Source organism: Equus przewalskii, chromosome 24 (genome assembly GCF_037783145.1).
Source record: "Equus przewalskii isolate Varuska chromosome 24, EquPr2, whole genome shotgun sequence".
In the NCBI taxonomy this organism is placed as follows: domain Eukaryota; kingdom Metazoa; phylum Chordata; class Mammalia; order Perissodactyla; family Equidae; genus Equus; species Equus przewalskii.
In genome coordinates this window covers 23,282,794-23,302,641 of record NC_091854.1, presented here as the reverse complement: position 1 = coordinate 23,302,641, position 19,848 = coordinate 23,282,794, and the positions used below count along the sequence as shown (strand labels likewise).

The window sequence follows — 19,848 nt, the reverse complement described above, 5'->3', positions numbered from 1 at the left end:
CCATTAATATTCCTATATGGTCCAATGACTCAATCAAAAGCTATATCTTTCTACTGCTGTTTACTATCCCTTAAGTCAGGCAGAGAATGCATAATGCTTACTAATTTCTTCTAGTATCTTACCTTTCCATCTTCCCAAGTCCTAACTTTAGCTTAGGATAAATAAATCATCTTTCCTACTTGACAGACTCGCAAATTAAGAAACATTTCATCAAACTGAATTACAGATCATGGGAAAAAAGATCCTTTATAACAAAACCATATTTTCTTCCATCACTGCTTTCATTTATACCCATTTCAAGCTAATTATGTGTCTTTCCTAAAATAATCTACTGTAGACTACAAGAATTAATCAGAATACTCCAACGTCTGGCATTTTTCCTACTCAGCTCAATAACTTCATACCTTCTGTAGGCAAAAGTCAATGTATAATATAATATAAATAACACAGTTTAACCAATCTTTTCTTAACTTTATAAAAACGATGACCAACGTCCCAGCCCAGGATAAAGGGCTTCTCCTCTTCACTCTCTTCTCTACCTCAGTTTAGACAATTTCACATTTTGAAGTTTATTTCTTATAATATCCACTTCCTTTTAAACATCACAACAACAAGCTCAAACTGGTTTAAATATTCAAAAGGCTTAGTACAGGCGTAGTGTAGGATTCGGGGTGTATTTAGGGTTCCAAATCAGTTTCTTTAGGACTTTTAAGTCATGTAAACCAGTATATCCCTTTTATATATATCTATCCCTTTTATTGTTTACAAACTGTTTGGTATTGGATAATATTCTTTTATTTCTTCTACTTCTTTTACTAAGATAATCAAAATAATCCGAACAAAACACACTGCCTTCTATCAGAAATCACTCATCTGTGCGTGAAGCGTGTGGTCAATCAGTCCAAATCACAATTGTACATAATAAGGAATAGTTAAATGCAGAGGAGGTGAGCAAAATGCTGATGATACATAGGATCATTGGTTTTATGTATATAATTTTTTATTCCTTGAATTTTGTCAGCTGTAAAATATTTCACAATAGGTAGTTAACGTTGCTGGAATTATCAATTACTGCTTATTATTTTTGAGTTTATTTCAATATTATTAAGAAACATTTTATTAGGATTTAAAAATATAGAATATGAGAATGGATGTTTGATAAGGGCCTTTTTCTTTAACTAGATTGTAGAGAGGTAAAAAATGCGGCAATCATCTTTCTCATAAACATATACTTTAATGCAGAAACCTAGATCAATTTCTTTAATAAACTCTAGTCATTGCCCACTTCATGAAAACCCAAGGTAAAATTCAATTTCCTAATTAAAATAAAATATAATGGATAAAATATAACGCATTGATGAGTGAGGGAAAAACATATATACATATACATTCCTTAGAATCTAAACCCAAATTAAGCCAACAGTTCAAAGAGCTAAGCAGGGGCTTTGAATAGCTTTTAATTTCAGGGCATTTACTTCACTCAGATAATCTTGACCTTTGGTATTATTTATTGCCTTGAGTATACAAGCAGAGGAGAGCCTAGTGTCTTGATCAGGATGGAGATTATAGTAAGAAACCTTCACAAAAACCTAGGATCCAATGGAATGCACCTCCAGTGTAAAGATGAATTATAATATAACCACCAATATCACTATTTTCCTCATTCTACAAATTGCCAGAAGAGAAAAATTAGTGTCTAAGACTACCTTGAAAAACAACCTCTCTTGAAAATTTTTAAGGGCCATCTAGTCCTCACATAGGGTTTCATGCCAAATTCAGACTATCCAAGTGATCTGAAAAAACTGGAGATGATCATTTTAAGATGTCTTGGATAGGCAGTTTCAAAAGGTACTTAAAAGTAAACAAAACATTCTCTATGGGGAAACCAACCTTGATAAAAGAGTGCCAAAGAATTTAGAAAAAGTTACAAGGAATATAAGTTCACGTTCAAAATCAGAGAATACACAAGGAAATGACACACAGTATGTGAAATCTACAGTAAAAGCAGACAACAGAATCAAACTTGTAAAGATAGCAACTATTGGAATTATGAGATACCGAATGAAATAAGTATGGTTAATATACCTTAAAAAATAAAAGGGCATTAAAAATATGAGGAAAGGAGAAGAGCTATTAACACAAAAATAAGAAAATTTGAAAAAGAACCAAATAATATTTCTACAAATTAAAAAATATAATAATTAAAATTCAAAAATCAATAGCTAGATTAAATAAATTATACATCACTGAGGAGAGAATTATGCAACTGGAAGAGCAATCTAAAGATCTTCCTTAGAGGATGTAAAATAGGAATAATTATGAAAAAAAGGTTAAGAGACATTGCAATTTGTCTTTGCTGTCTTATTTGAGAACGTTCAATTTTTCTTTAAAGGAAAATAGAAATAAACAAGGAGGCAAATCTCATAAACTGCCAAGTATAGATACTGAATAAGCAAGTGTAAGATATAGGCATATTCATAAGATGTGTTAAGTATAGATAGTAAGTAAGCTAGTAACCTGAAAAACCCACTATATAGAATAGATGAAACATAGGTATGTGCAGAACACTGATATAAAAGACAAAGTAAGGCTGTTATTTATAGATAGAAAGATATAGAAGGACCAACTAATACCTTTAAAAAGTCATAAAGCATTATCACCTAACTTCCAGATGGACAGCTATGTCTTCCACCAGACCAATCATCCACCAGTAACCTGACCCCATGCATGCTCCGCTGAAAACATGCAAGTAAAATTCATAACTGTTCAGGAGGTTATCAGTTAGTTTACAGCTATGGTGAGGCACACTTGCTCCCGCATCTCTCCAATAAATCAAGAGTGTATTGGCTCCAGTCACTTTCTGGCTGTTGAAGACCCATGCCCATCTTCAACTCTGGTCCTCACAATCCAAATATCAGTAGGGAAGCCTGATGCAACAAAGTGGCAGACAGGACATAAAAGCATTATGTAACACACGATTCAGATAGTGTGTTCATTTCACCCCACTTGCATCCACATCTACTCCATCTTTCTTCCTTGCTGTATGTTTTAAGAAGATTAAATAAACTATGATTCAAGCATCTTAATTTGATCTGTGAGATTTTCTATTCTGTGACCTCTGAAATAGCCTGCCTAGTACTTTACTTGGAGGCTATCATAAATAATTTCTCATCACTACAGCTGCCAATCAGAATGGGATGCAATTAAAAGGCATCCTAAGTCAATTATAAAAGAAATAAGATCATGCTTCAAAAATGATCTTTAAAATCCAAGCAATATTTAAGAGCCCCCAATCCCAGAGAACTACTACAAACTTATCCATAATGTAGGGTAGAGAAGAAACTAAGAGTTTGGAAAATAAATTCAAACCAAAATTCAAAAGAAGACTGATTATTGTCCCCAATAAGAACCTGGAATCAGCAGAAGGAAATCCCAAGCCAATGGTGTTACCAAACACACACGCTTTGGTCTTTGAGCATGACCTCTGCTATAATCTACCTGTTTTCGAGACCAAAGGTAATTTCCCATGATATGAGAAATGGGGCATATAGTGAAACTGTTTTGAAGGGATTATCAATAAGATGATGACTGGAAATCATCCAGAATTAATAAAGGAGAAACAAATCCACAGACACATTAAGCCTAGCAACTCTCAAATTGAATAATATAAAGAAATTGATTCTTAGAATTGTCAAAGTAAACATCTTCAGAAAACAAATAGAAAAATATTATATTTAAAAGTAGTAAGAAGGAAAACTAAGATAATCGCTTACTTTTCAACAGCAACAATGGAAGCCAAAAAACAGTGAAAAATATATTCAATGACCTGATAGAAAGTATCTATCAGCCTAAAGTTACAGGCTCAACGAAAGTATATTCCAAGTATGAGAGAGGGGAAAAAAGCCCCCTTAAACTGTTTCTTTCCTCTGCATTCCTTTATTTTGTTTTAGTCCATAACTTTAGAGGCATTAATCAATATCTAGAGATCCTGGGTTATCCTTTCATCTCTAGAATAAAACAGTAAATATCTCTGTGTATTTGAATGATGATTATCAACTAAGCTTTCATGTAGGGTGATCTGACTGCTGTTTCACTGGGAGGTTGTCAATTGTCAGGCTTTTCTCCTGAGATGGAAGTTTCTCCAGAAAGGAACTATCTAATTGGACTAGAAGGTAAAAGCTTTATTGCCACTTGGCAGAGAATGTAATTAGGAACCTCATGAAATTTTAACAAATTCTCCCATTTTCATTAGAATATAGTCCCACCACAAACTATCTCTGGTCTCTGAGTATGAAAAATTTGATTTAACTTTTCTAGAGAATAGAGCAGAGAGGGGGGACTAAATGGAGAAGAGGGAATCAGCTGCCCAGCAGTTCAGGATAGGGTGGGACAGCTTGCTTCTAAAACAGAGATTCAATAAATGCTCATATTTGCAGCAGCACTTGTACTCCCACTTATAGAAGTTCCTAGAGTATTTAATTCATAATCATTCCTGGGTTCTGTGGTATGAATCACACGTTCTCTTGGGTTTCTGACACTATCAGGATAGACTACAGCAGAGGTTGGCAAATTTTTTCTTAAAGGGCCAGATAGTAAATATTTTAGGTTCCTGAGCACTACAATCTCTGTCCCAACTATTCAGCTCTGACGTTGTAGCTTAAAAGTACAGTGACAGACAATACATAAAAGAACAGGTGTGACTTTGTTCCAACAAAATTTATTCATAAAAGCAGGTAGCTACCCTGCAAGCCACAGTCTGCTGATCTCTAGGCTATAGGTTTCTAAGATCTCCAAAGTTGGTTGTATACATCCATTTGCTTTCCAGCTTCCATTTTTTTTTTGCTTTTTCTCTTTGCCCTTCTCTTGCCCTCTGCCTTTCTAAATCTTCTTATTATCAGTTTAGTGGGATTTTAAGAATGGGTAAAGACAAACTGAAGTGCCAATATAATATTATTTTTCAAAGTATGTGTTACTGAAGAAAACTCCTAGAATTTTGACTAGGAATACACTGTAGATATACATCAATTTGGGAAGAACTGATATCTTTACTACACTGATTCACCCAATATCATAAAAATGATATATCCTTTTATTTATCTTGGTCTTGTGGTATTGCTAATATTTGGTAGGTTTCTTAGAGCTAATTTGTATCTTCCCTTAGGTGTATCCTTAGTACGTGGTGCATGATGGCCATGGAAGTGTGTGGCTCAGATCTTTTTGAAGAGAACCCACTATGGGGACCACAGCTGACTGACAGTCCCAGCTGACACTTTTTTTGATCCACCACAACATTTTCACCAAAGCTGTTCCCAAGTCAATGACTGAGTATTGTAATAGTGCTGGCCCATTTCTTCCTGATGTAAGATTCTTCTAATGCTCAACTTTTGCCCAGGGATCCCCCACTGGTCTGGCCTAGATTTTCTAAGGGATATTGCTGAGTTTCTTCCTACCCAGTCCTCTCTCTCCCTTCACAGGTGTCAGATCCACCTGTGCTGGCTTTCCCTATTTATTCCTACTCCCTCCCCTTTTGGTTTTCAGAGATATTTCCCCCAATAAAGTTCTTGTTTTTGTGTCTGCCTCTTAAAGATCAAACCAACAAATTGTGGGGTTTTTATACCCTTATAAATGGTAGCTTTTAATTTCATTTTCAAGTTGTTGATTGTTACCATATATTTAAATACCACTGGCTTTTATATTATGACTTTACTAGTTCGCACATTCACAATCATGACATCTGCAGGTAATTACAATTTTATTTCTTCCTTTCTAATCTTTTAACTTCCTTTTTATTTTTCTTACTTTGTTCCACTAAGCCAAGTCCACCATTACAATGTTAAAGAAAAATGCTAACACTTGACATTCTTCCTTTGTTCCTGATCTCAGGGAGAATAATTCCAATATTTCACTACTAAGTGTTAATAAATGTGTTAAAACATATATATTATTATATAAAGGAAGTTGTCTTCTAATCCTAGTTTGCTAGGAGTTTTTTTTTAAGCTTAAATGAGTGTTGAATTTTATCAACTGATTTTTGTGCAAACATTGAGATGACCGAATACAGGCAGTATTCACTTTACAAGGTAGTGTGTTAACAAAATCTTGTGCATACCAGAACTATATCCTCACTTTACACAGCTCTATAGTGTATTATTCTTATATTTGCTGAGTAATAAATTCCACAACTTTAGTGGCTGGTCTGGGTTCTTAAGTGGAGGCTTAGGGAAAAAATCCACTTCTAAGCTCATTCAGGTTGTTGGCAGAATCCAGTTTCTTGTGTAGGAATCAAGTCCCCATTTTCTTGTTAGTTATTAGTTAAGGGTCACTCCTAGCTCATAAAGGTCACTCTCAGGTCCTTTGCACGTGGTGCTCTCCAACTTCAAGCCAGCAACAGTGCATCAAATCCTTCTTGTGCTTCAAATTTCTCTGATATCCGATTCCACCACCAGCCAGAGAAAACTATGTTTCTAAAGTGCTTGTTTGATTAGGTTAGACACACTCAGATAATCTATCTTAAGGTCAACTGATTAGTAAATAACCCTAATTACACCTGCAAAATATTTTTTGCCATATAACATAATATAATCATGGGACTAACACCAGGAACAAAGGTCATGTGTGCCTTCTTGGAATTCTGCCTAACACAAGTGAGATGAGATCAAATGAGATCAAATTTCAGTTATCTTGGAACCTCAAAAAATGAGGACACGTTCATTCAAAGTACGAACAAGTTCCAATTAACCTGATACTGGGCAAAGTGAGGAATGCCTGTGACATTTTTCCCCACTCATATTCTGTTAATATGATTGATTTTCTAATGTTAACCTTATATTCTCAGAGTAAACCTATGTTGATTATAGCATATTATCCTTTTCATATATCACTGGATATGATTTTCTAATATTTTATTTAAGATGTTTACATCTTAATGCTTACATACATATTCACAAGACTGGCCTGAAATTTTCTTTCTTGTAATGTCCTTGTCAGGTTTTGATATCAATGTTATGCTGACCGCTCAAAACAATATGAAAAGCATTCTCTCTTATTCTACAAAAAGAACTGTGTAAGATGGTGTTACAGCTTCCTTAAATGTGCAAAATAACTCACCAGTAAAGTTATCCAGACCCGAAGTATCTTTGTGGGAAGGATTTGAATAATGGAATTAATTTATTTAATGTATATAGGACTGTTTGGCATTTTTATTTCTTCTTGTGCCAGTTTGAAAATTGTGTTTCTTCAAGGAATTTGACCATTTCACACAAATTGTCAAATTATTTGGCATAAAGTTGTTCATTGCATTCTCTTTAATATCTGTGGACCTGCAGCAATGTCTCCTTTTCCATTCTTTATCTTGGTCATTTGTATTTTTTTCCCCTCTCTCTCTTTGCTATATCAGTCTTGCTGAAGCTTTATCAATCTGTTACTCTTTGAAAAGAACCAACTCTTGGCTTTATTGATTTTTTATGCACATTTTCTCATGTTCATTATACACTAGTTTTCTATTTCATCAATTTCTGATACAATTTTTTCTATTCCCTTCCCTTTGTTCTCTTTGGGTATAATTTCTGCTACTTTTCTATCTTCATGAGACAATCTTTAGACAGTTGGTACTCCAGCCTTTCTCCTTTTTTTATACATGCATTCAGAGCACTAGGCAATGATTATAATCTTTTCTTTTGCTTTCAAATATGCTGTGGCAGAAACTGCTAGATACCAACCAATTCAAATTCTCTCTTTTTTTTTTTTTTTGAGGACGATTACCCCTGAACTAACATCTGCAGCCAATGCTCCTCTTTTTGCTGAGGAACACTGGCCCTGAGATAACATCTGTGCCTATCTTCCTCTATTTCATATGTGGGAAACCTTCACAGCGTGGCTTGATAAGCAGTGCTAGGTCCGTACCTGGGAGATGAGCCAGCCACCAAAGCAGAGCACATGAACTCAACTGCTACAAGCTGAGCTGGCCCCTCAAATTCACTCTTTTAGCCTTAGTAACAGAAGACAAATTTCATATAGGTGGCAAAGTGGCCAGACAAAAGATCCTATTTCTTAGCATCCCTTGCTCCCAGTGTGCCCATCTTACTAAAATCTGGCCAAGGGTTGTAAGGGGACACACATTATTCCCAATTAGGCTAATTAAAGTTTGCTGTTTTAGTGGGAAGATGTGCCCTTTCTGTCATTCAGTATTGTCTGAGCCTTCCAGAATGCAATCAGATATAATGATTGGAACTTTAGCAGCCATTTTGGACCACAAGTGACCTTGAGACGGAACTCATAACATAGGAAGATAGAGTGAAAAATTAAAGGAAACTTGGGTCCTAATTTTGTGCAGGGTCACAGGCCTGGACTTCACGGACCACAGACTTTTCTAATATAAAAAAGAAAACTTCTAGGAAACTTCTAGGGGCCAGCCCGGTGGCATACTCCTTAAGTTCGCACTCTCCACTTTTGCAGCCCAGGGTTTGCCAGTTCAGATCCCAGGCTTGGACCTACGAACTACTTATCAAGCCATGCAGTGGTAGGCATCCCACCTATAAAATAGAGGAAGATGGGCACAGACGTTATCTCAGGGCCAATCTTCCTTACCAAAAAGAGGAGGATTGGCAGCAGACGTTACCTCATGGCTAATCTTCCTCAAAAAAAAGAAAATAAAAAAGAAAACTTCTGCCTAAAGCCACTATTTTGGGAGGTCTTGGTTACACAGAACTGAATGTAATTATGACTAAAACATATAAACATATTGTTTCTTATTTTAAAAAATATTACCAAATTAGATAAAGTTTTTAGGAAATTGTAATGTAATGATGATTATGAGACTTCTTATCTTACTCCTGGTCTGAACAGGATCACATATTATTTTTCTATTGTCTTCTTATATATATAACTATATTTTAATCATATTTACTGAGAAATAGAGTCCAGGTATCTTAGATTTTATTCTTAATAAACTCTGACCTCTGCTAAAACCCATTTTATTACAATCTTGGCATTCAGACAGCTCCCACTTTAATACTACATGTCAAAAGAAATTTATAGCCATATAATTCAGATGATCATAATAGTTAGAGGTTTTTCTTAGAAAATATGCTGAAATCTGTCTTTCTGAAACTTCTCTCCACTACATCACATGATCTTTTTATCTATTTCATATACTATTTGTATACAGTATACATATACTAATAGTATACTCTATTAATATGTATACTAAACATATAAAATTTTCATATGCTATTATCATATACTACTGAACTATTTGAATTACTGTTAAATAATTCTTTTAATAGTTAAATATCCAAGCTCTTCTAACCATTTCTCTCATGATGTGATTATAGAATATTTTCTTTCTGTACCCCCCTTATATTTTTTAAGAAATAAATTCAGCTAATATATGTCACCTAAAATATGGAAGCCACAGAAGGTTGATTTGTTAAAAACAGTTGGTAAATGATGCTTATAAACTCCTGTTTTGTGAAGTTACCCTGGGATAATGGTGACGGCAGTGACATAGTTTTTGAATCTACTTAGATTCCCATACAAAAACAGATATAACAACTAGATAAAAAATTTTAATTATCTATAACAACACTATGTGATAAGAAAACCCAAAATGTGAAGGAATGGGGGAAAACCACTGAAACCCATAAGATCACTAGTATTAGCAATTATGCAGGAGGAAACAGATGAAAGCAATGAGGCATCCAATGGCTAGGAATAAAACAAAGTTAAAGACACTGCCTGGGAAGCTTAGAGAGACAAGAACAGAAGCTAAGACCTGGAAGGATTTTGCATATTCCAAAAGTGTGTGAATACAAGGGGTCCCTGGTAAGATTTGAAGGGTCCGGAGTATTCTGGGCCTATGAAACCGCCCCCCAAACTAACTAGCCAATGGTCCCCTCAAGGTCAAAGCCCCAAACTGAGATGAAACTCTTGAAGATAGAATCAAAATTGAGCAGCATGGAGACAATGGAGTAAAAGAATAAAAATGTCCACATTAAAAAGGGGGTGCCAGGGATGAGAGTCAGAGAACTCAGAAAGTAAGCCATGATATTTTCAGAAACTACACACACACACAAAACAAACAAATAAACAAACACAGAAGAAGGAACTGTAGAACTTGAAGAAAAGCTTCTTAAAGCTCAGAAAAACTGATTTCTCATAAAAAGGGCAATACAAAAGGATCACAACCTAATCCCATACAGAGTTATTATAAAGCAAAAAGAGAATAAGAAGCAAAAAAACATCAATATAGACAATAAAAGCAAGCCAGACAATGAAGCCTACAAAAAAGATGAAAATTATAATCTATTATTTCAAAATAAACTTAAGTCCAGTTCTACATATAAGGAATTTGGAAACGGCCATTCTGTCCTAACAAAAACTAAAAAGCTCAACAGATTGAAAAACCACCAACTCTTTTTGGATCCCTAAGAGAGGGGAGAACTCTGGGAAAACTGCTGCCTCCAAGATTTGAGAGACAGGTGAATATAAGTCATCATGGCTTATCTGAGCAGAGACACAAGAGAAAAATGCCGCCAAAACCAGTGACAGGGAAGGAAAATCTGCACTGTAATTGAGGAACTGCTGGAGGCTCAGTGTGGACAACACTGAGAGTTTAAAGCTCCAGGAGGACCCAGTCATAAGGAGGCTGCCACAATACTGTGAGATTTACCTCCAGGAGCTCAACTAGGTTCACACAGCAAATCAGAGAAAATCCCCTCAGGCTTCCAGCAGGAGGAGGGGAAAAGGAGCCATTTTGAAATGCACCAAAGCGCTTTTCTTCTCAACATGGCCTGCCCTAAGGGGAGACTAGTTAACCAGAGTCCAACCTGCCCAGGGTGTTATCTGAGCCTAACTGACCTGGGGGAAGGAAAAGCTCAACTACAGCTAGCCTGAGCCTTCCACATGGGACAAGGGAAGTACCAAACTCCAGCTCAGTTTAGCAATCCAGTCACATCTAAGGCAGAGGAGAAGAAAACTGACAAACTCTCGTGAAATTCATAGCCCAGAGGCACAAACTCGCTAAAAATTGAGACTTAATCATAGGGCTATAGCATGCTACCCTCCCTCACAACTCACCATGGTAATTACTGAGACCTATTTACATCAGTTCCTTTTCCCAGGTACATCATGTTTAACTATCAAGAAAAACTACAAAATACAACACTTATTCATGATAGAAAAAAAACATTTCAGTAAGCTAGAAATAGAGGAGAATTTCTTCAACTTGATAAAGAATATCTACAAAAAATCTACAGTTGACATCATAGTTAATGGTGAGAAACTAGAAGTTTTCCCACTAAGATGAGGTCCATGGCAAGGACGTCCCCTATTACCCCTCCTTTCATCATGTACCAAAAGTTCTAGCTTACGTAATAGGACAGCAAAAGGAAATTAAAGGTATACAAATTGGGAAGGAAGGTAATCATCTTTGCAGATGACATGATCATCTATGTAGAAAATCTGAAAAAACTGACAAAAAATCCCCTGGCACTAATAAGCAATTATATCAGGGTTGCAAGACACAAGGTTAATAAACAAAAGTCAATCACATTCCTATATACCAGAAATGAACAGGTGGAATTTGAAATTAAAAACACTATATCATTACATTAGCACCCAAAAAACTGAAATATTTAGGTACAAATCTAACAAAATATGTACAAGATCTATTTGAGGAAAACTATTAAAATACTGAAGAATGAAATAAAAGAAGTAAATAAATAAATACATCAAAGACCATAGAAAGATTGTATGTTCGTAAATAGGAAGATTCAGTATTATTAAGAGGTCGGTTCTTCCCAATTTATCTAAAGATTTAATGCAATTCCAATCAAAATTCCAACAATTTATTGTGGATATCAAAAAATTGATTCTAAAGTTTCTATTGGGGCAAAAAGTGGAATAGCTAGCACAATATTGAAGGAGAAGAACAAAGCTGGAGGTCTGAAACTACACAACTTCAAGATACCTATAAAGCTACAATAATCAAAACAATGTGGTATTAGCCAGGGAATAGATAAAAGGAACAGAATAGAGAGCTCAGAAATAGACAGACATAAATACAGTCAATTGATATTTGTCAAAAGAGCAAAGGCAATATAATGAAGCAAAGATAGTCCTTTCAACAAATGATGCTGGAACATCCATGTGCAAAAAAAAAAAAAAAAATGATCTAGATACAGATCTTACACCTTTCATAAAAATCAACTCAAAAAGGATCTATGATCTAAATGGTGAAACACAAAACTATACAACTCCTAGAAAAAAATGTAGGAGAAAATCTAGATGACCTTGGGTATGGCAATGACTTTTTAGATACCACATCAAATGCAGAATCCGTGAAAGAAAGAACTGATAATCTTAATTTCGTTAAAAATGCCTGCTCTGTAAAATACAAAGTCAAGAGAATGAGAAAACAAGCTATAGATTACAGACAACTCGGTTTAAAAATGGGCCAAACAATTTACCAGACATCTTACCAAAGAAGAAAAACAAATGGAAAATAAGCATATGTGAAGATGCTCCACATAATATGTTATCGTGAAAGGCAAATTAAACAACAATAAGATATCACTACACATCTATTAGAATAGCCAAAATCCTGAACACTGACAACACCAAATGCTGATGAGCATGTGGAGCAACAGGAACTCTCATCCATTGCTGGTGGGAATACAAAACGTAACAGCCACTTTGAAAGATAGTTTGGCAGTTTCTTATAAAACTAAACAAACTCTCAGCATACAATAAAGCAATCATGCCTCTTGGTATTTATCCAAAGGTGTTGACAACATGTCTACACAAAAACCTGCACATGATATTTATAGCAGCTTTATTCATAATTGCCAAAATTTGGAAGTAACCAAGATGTTCAGTAAGTGAATGGACAAAGAAATTGTTACATCTAGACAATGGAACATTATTCAGTTCTAAAGAGAAATGAGCTTATCAAGCCATGAAAATACATGAAGGAACCTGAAATGCATGTTACTAAGTGAAAGAAGCCAATCTTAAAAGGCTACATATTCTATGATTCCAACCATATGACCTTCTGGAATGGGCAAAACTATGGAGACAATAAAAAGATGAGTGGTTGCTAGGGGTTAGAGAGAGGGCAGGTAAGGATGACTAGGCAGAGCACAGAGGATTTTAGGGGGCAGTGAAAATATACTATATGATTCCATGATGCTGGCTACATGTCATTACACATTTATCCAAACCCACAATATCGTCCAAAGGTACAAGACCACAAGTGAATCCTAAGGTAAACTATGAACTTTGGGTCAATATTAGTTCATTGATTTTAACAAATGTATCAATCTGTTGGAGAATGTTTATAATGGGGGAGGCTATAGGGCCTGGAGGTATATTGGAAATCCCTGCACCTTCTGCTTAATTTTGTTGTGTAACTTAAATTGCTCTAAAATAAAATAAAGTCTTATTTTTTAAAACATGAACTAAAAAGTATCAAGAAAATGATAAAAATCATACACGACCACATAAACTAGAACTAGACAAATTTAGAAATGCAATGAAGGGATTCAGAAAAGAATCAGAATTTTTTCTTCTTTTTTTCTTTTTTTGTGAGGAAGATTGGCCCTGACCTAACATCTTTACCAATCTTCCTGTACTTTGTATGTGGTATGCTGCCACAACATAGCTTTATGAGCCATGCGTAGGTCCACGTCCAGGACCTGAACGCAGACCCCAGGCCACTGAAGACAAGCCTGCGAACTAACCCACTACTCTTCTGGGCTGGTCCCAAGAATCAGAATTTTAACTCACTTTAGAAATACATACTAAACCAGAATAAGCATAATTATAATGAACAGAACAGAAAATGCCCTAAGAGAAACAGCAGATGAAAATAAGAAAGATTTTAAAAATTAAAAAGAAATAAAATCATTAGAAAAACAACTAATATACTTTAACATTAGGTACCTATTCAACAATTACTTTAACATATATGTCTCCAGACTAAAGACAAAGAAACCTGCAACAAATTTTAACTTTATGGAATATGTTTGTTGTTGATAGTAGTTTATGTATAGCAATCCTGAAACTATTTTGTGTCTATTAAAAGCAAGCTAATGAGTAAAATTATTGATAATGTTGGCAACCAGAATTCACATGGTGGAAGAAGGGAAGTATAATGTGGAAATTTCCAAAGAAAGGTAGTGAAGAACCCTCTGTATTGGATTAGAGTTAGAGGAATCCATATGAATTCACGATGGAGAAAATAATCCATTTTCTATTCTGTCTGCCGAAATGGCCTAGGAACCATGGTACTCCAATAGCAATGAATACATCTAGTTCCCACATCTTAGTCTCCAAATACTATTCCCTTCCAGAAGGATGAGGGCTCTTTAGAAAATAGCGGACTCCAGGAAAACAGAAAGAAAAGTAAAAAGAGAACAAACTTTGGGACATTTTAAACAAAAGAACCTGACCTTTGCAGATTTGACATACACAGTTTCATCTCTTTATAACTGACGACAAATGTCCAATACATAATAGCTGTCTGACATTGGATACATATCCTAACCTCCCAACCAAGTTTAAATTCTTAATTCTTCATCTGTAAAATAGAAAACACAGGCCAAACTCAAAAGCTCTGCTGTATTCGATGATTTAAAGTAGATTAAAGTATCTAACGTAGTACTAGACATATACTGCACATTCAATAAATGTTTGTTTCCTATTTTTTCCACTCTTTTACCTTTTTTACATGCATTGACCCAACCAATAATCCTCCTTATGACCTCTTATAGCTGCCCTTACTAAGGTTTAGGAGACTGCCAATCTGATCACAATAATTTCTTCTAAGAATAAAAGTGTACCTCCCTTGCGCTATATCATCCACATTATAAATACTATCACTTTAAAGGATAATAGCATTAATCATAATAATTTTCTAAATTTAGGCAGTATATATTTCAAGGCTGTATATAAAATTTCAAGCAGTTTTCATGAACAAATTTCAAGCAAGGTGAAAATATTTGGGTGTGGGGAGACATTTCTCTTGAATGGAAATAGACATGTGAGAGGACTAATCACTTGGACCTTTAGGTTGTGGGGATCCATAGGCACCCCTCAGGGCAGCTTTGTATGTTTCCCAGTTCTTTCCATTTTCACTTTCCCACAGATGAACCCAGAAAACCTTTTCTGATTCTAGCTTCCACAGTCTCTCCATTAATTGGTGTATTCATCAATTCAGCAAGTATTTTTGAGCACCTAACATGCATCAAGCACTCTGTGATATGCTAGAGATACAGTGTGTGCAGTACATCCGGAGACAGAGATAACTAGACACGCAACTGCAGTACAGTATGGTAAGTGCTTATGATAAGGAAAGTATGTGATGCACATTGTAGGGGCAGACATCCCAGTTGTTTGCCATAAGTAAATTGAGAGCAATTGGAGGATTTTAAGTTGGTGAATAAAATTAGATTTATATTTTTGAAAGATTACTCTGTGCATGCTGTGGTAAATGTAATTGGAAAGGAGTAAGAAATCCAAGGAAAGAGTAAATTTCCCATGGAGTCAATAATGTGAAGAGCACAAGATATAACAACAACAAAAAAAATGATATTTAAAAAATAACAGTTAATAATAATGTAATATCCACATTTGCCAGGTGCTATGAGCTTTATATTAATGATCTCAATTCCCACAAGCAAACAGTGAAATAAGCGCTGCTATTAGCCCTTGCTCTGTACCATTTAAGATATGAGGAAACTCATGCTCAAAGTAGGTAAGTAATGTGCCTAATGAAACAGTATTTTAAAGAGAAAAATAATTCAAATTGATCTGTTTTAAACCACTGTGATACATCATTATTACTGACAGGTCTCCCCACAAAGCTCATTCAAATTCTGTTCACGCACGCAGAATTTGCAGAGATTGTTTCCATGCATAGGGTTTTGATCTCATGTCACACAAATATCAGAGGAAATCTTGATTTTAAGAGAGAAAAATTCAATCCCAGGGGCATAAACCAAAGACAAATCCCTTTAATTAGATGTTTATTTCATATAAAACATATACTAAATTTAAATGGAACATATGAGACACAAATAACATTTTAAATAAATATGTACTTGTCAACAACTGCCTAATCCTTTTCTACACCTTTTATTTCAAATCATTTCACTTGTTCCCACTTGTGAGCCCACTCTCTCTCACAGGTTGACCTTGGTTTGAAAAGTATAGGGAACCTCTTCCTCAGAAGCTGCAGGCACGGTATTATGGTCGGTTTTGCTGCTTGTCCCTCATTCTGCTCTCTATCAGGGCTATTGCCTTCTACGATTTAGCACGTGCAAGCTAATGCAGGAGAATGTTATCTCTGCCTTACCACAGAATGTTGAATATCAGTTCAGTGAAGCTTCCTAATCTTGCTTTCTCAGGGAATGTCTATTGCCCGACCCCAGACCTATTTAATGCTACCTATAGTGCAGGGTCAAATTTCATTTCTGTCTTCTGAACTCTACCATTTAGCATCTGAGAACAAGCTATATAAGAAGGGTATTTTTTCATATGTTTGGTGTTTGGCATGACTAGTATAAATAAATTAATGACAGAACATCCTATCTTATCTCCCCAAGTACAATATTGAGAGATTCTAGCAAGAAAACTTTCCCTCTATTGCAAATGTCAGCTACAGGAAAGGAATGCAAGGGACAAAAAGAGAGGAAAAGACAATTAACCAAAGGATAATGTAGACTGATGTGGTAGCAGATGTTCCAGGAAAATTATCTTCACATCCAGAAAAAATATAAAATCTTCATATATCTGTTTCCTGCTTTATAGTTCTATTGTAACCCATTATATAGTATATGGCTTATATTTCTATTACATCCCATTACATGAGATAAGTTTAATGTATATATTTTTTATATTTTTAAGTTTAATAAAAAACCTGTCAGAATTACTCAAAGAAGGATTAATAAAAACTTTATTGATTAGTTATTTATATGGGTAATTTAAAAGAAAAAATAAAAGTATCAAATTTTGATTATGCTAAATATCAAAATATATTACTACAGAGCATGTGGTGTTTTCCTTAAAACTAGTTCAAATAGTCTATAAAATATCATTTTGATAGGGAATGTATATTATTGGAGAATTATCTTTTTATCACTGATTTACTATCATCTTATCTTAATATTCAAATAGTAAAAAACTAAAACATACCTCAGATGTTTTCTAACTAAGAAACCACGTATCCACCTTTGAACAATCAAAACTGGAGAATTATGAGCCATGATTTCATTAATTTTTGAAATAACATATTTAATATTATTAATTTCATCCTCATAGGTTGATCCCTGTAAAAAGAAAACATATTTTATATTTACATTTCATGAAGGTATTTCCAAAAGACATTTTAAACTTGATAGTCTGATGGTATAAATTACTAAGATGTTTACAGTTGTCTTATAGGCTAAGAGTTAAAAAATAACTATTTTATTAAATCAAGAACAGAATATCAGGAATTAGTAGCACCAAATAATTTCAATTCTCTACACAAAACGCAGTTTTCTCCATTCTATCTTCTTCTCTCAATGTGATATCATAGGTATAAAATTTTGACCGTAATCATGTTGATTTCTGAAAAGTAGCCCATGAATAGGTCTCCAATGAAACTCTAAAAGTATTCTAAGTTCCCCTTAGAGAAAACTGACACATGTTACATTTATAAAATAATTTACAGTAGTTCAAAATTTTGTTGCAGCTTAACTAGAATGTCGGACACTTTTACTGGAAAACAGCACATTCCCCTGGGGGAAATATATTCTATATTGTCTTTAAAGAAATTACCTCTAAGATCTTGGTTTCTGCAAATTTTTAGATTTGGGATCACAGATTCCACATATCCTATTGATCATTTGACTAGTTAGAAATAAAGCCACTTTACTTAGTTTTGAATGTAAGGGTTAAGCATTAAAAACCTAAAATTTACACTGTTTGTAAGGCACCTAGCCTGAAAATTACCAACCTCATCACATTAAAAACATACATTTTTTTCCTCCTTTACACTCAATCAGCTACATACTGCTAGAAAAAAAATCACAAAGCCTTGCAGATTAGTACTACTTCAGATTTATACTTGCGAACATTCATTGCTAATTAGCAAATTCTTTACTGGCCCTCACTTGGTTCCATTTCCAACAGGAGCTATCGCAAACCTTCAATACTGTTCTCAATACTCTCCAAACCCTTTCCCTAGAGCTCCCTAAACATCTTGCTTCCTTTTCACAGAAAAAAGAGGGCCATCAAGTCTTAGCTCCATCAACTAACTCTCCTCCATTCTCTACAAATTTAACTATATTACCATTTAACTATACTCCTATAAATACTGAGTATAAGTGACTTCTACTCAATCATAAAACAAGAAGTATCTCACTTCCTGTCCAAGATTGGCACTCCATCACTGCTGGGTCCCATCTCCCTCTGTTTTCAATTACTTCCCCTCTGTGGTCACTATCCCTTTACCTATAAATATGATGTAGCCTCAGCCATCTTTAAAACACACACAAATAATCACACATATCCCAACCTCTATCCTTTGTATCTAACTTTCATTAAGAGCCCAAATTCTTGAAACAGAATTCCACATTTGCTGCCCCCACCTTCTCCCTTCCTGTAACTCATTCCACTGGCTTCTAACCCTACCATCCTATTTGGTACTTTTCTTACAAAATTATCATTGGACATTCCTCCTTGAAACACTTCCTTTGGCCTTTGTACACCATTCCTCCTAGTTTTCCTTACATAAATCTTGTTTACTTCTGGACTTTTTAAAGACCTATCCATACTCTGCTTAAGGTCATATTGAAAGGATTTTCTCCATTTGTCTCTTTTCAATCTGAACACATTCTGCATGTGATTGCATTCAAATTTACAGCTTCAACACTCATCTATGTGCTGATGACTCACAGATTTCTAGCTTCAGGCCTGAACTCTCTCTTAAGCTACAGAACTATACGGTCAAACTGATCTCCAATTAAACTCAACTTTCCCAAACATGAATCTTCCTCCCTAATCTGCTTTCTCATATGCTCTAGTGAGTGGTACAAGTGCCCTTAGTTACCTAATGCAGAAACCCTGGAACCATTCTTGGCTCTCTTTTCTCTCATGCTTCTTCACATCCAAATGTTGCTAGGCCCAGTATATTCAACATCTCAAATATCTGTCTGACCTCTCCCTTTTCTTCTATTCTCTGTCACCACTTTATTGCACATCTTTATCACTGCTTCCCTAACTTACTAAAAATGTCCTACCTAATATCTGAAATAATCCCCCTTCCCCCTCTCCCTCCAAACCATAATATGTACTATTGCTAAAGTGAACTTTCCAAAATGCAAATCTGACCATATGGCATCCTTGCTTAATATATTTCACTGGCACATCATTGAAAGATAAATTACAAATTTCTTGAATTGGTACACAAAATCTTTGATCTAGTTTCTTCTTACCACTTCAATCTCATTTTCCTTCACCCTACATATAATACCTTCCACTCTGACAATATCCAACCACTTACCCCTGTGAAAATTACCTCATAACCAAACCCCAGTGCTTTTTACAGATGACATTCCAGTTTCTTGACTGCCCTTCTCAATTACTTGTCTATCTTAGTCTTTTCAAGACTCAGTTCTTTCCTCCAAGAAGCCTTTCTTTATATTGATCTGAGTTCAATATCCTTCTATAATATTATCCTGTGCAATAACCCATTTGTCACACTCGACAATGTTGAATTTTACTTGAGTCCTGTGATCCTGGAAAACAGTAAAGGTTAAGAATTCTCCTGATGCCTTTGTCTCAGGAAATGGTTTACTGCAAAGA

General features: G+C 35.0%; 1 protein-coding gene across 1 annotated transcript in view; it reads right to left on the bottom strand.

Moving 5' to 3' along the window:
- LRRIQ3 (leucine rich repeats and IQ motif containing 3) overlaps positions 1-19,848 on the bottom strand; it is a 204,388-nt gene that overhangs the window by 138,875 nt on the left and 45,665 nt on the right. Inside the window, exon 4 of the mRNA XM_070592138.1 lies at positions 17,194-17,327. Within this exon, the coding sequence (XP_070448239.1) occupies positions 17,194-17,327 (134 nt within the window). The remainder of the gene's footprint in view (positions 1-17,193; positions 17,328-19,848) is intronic.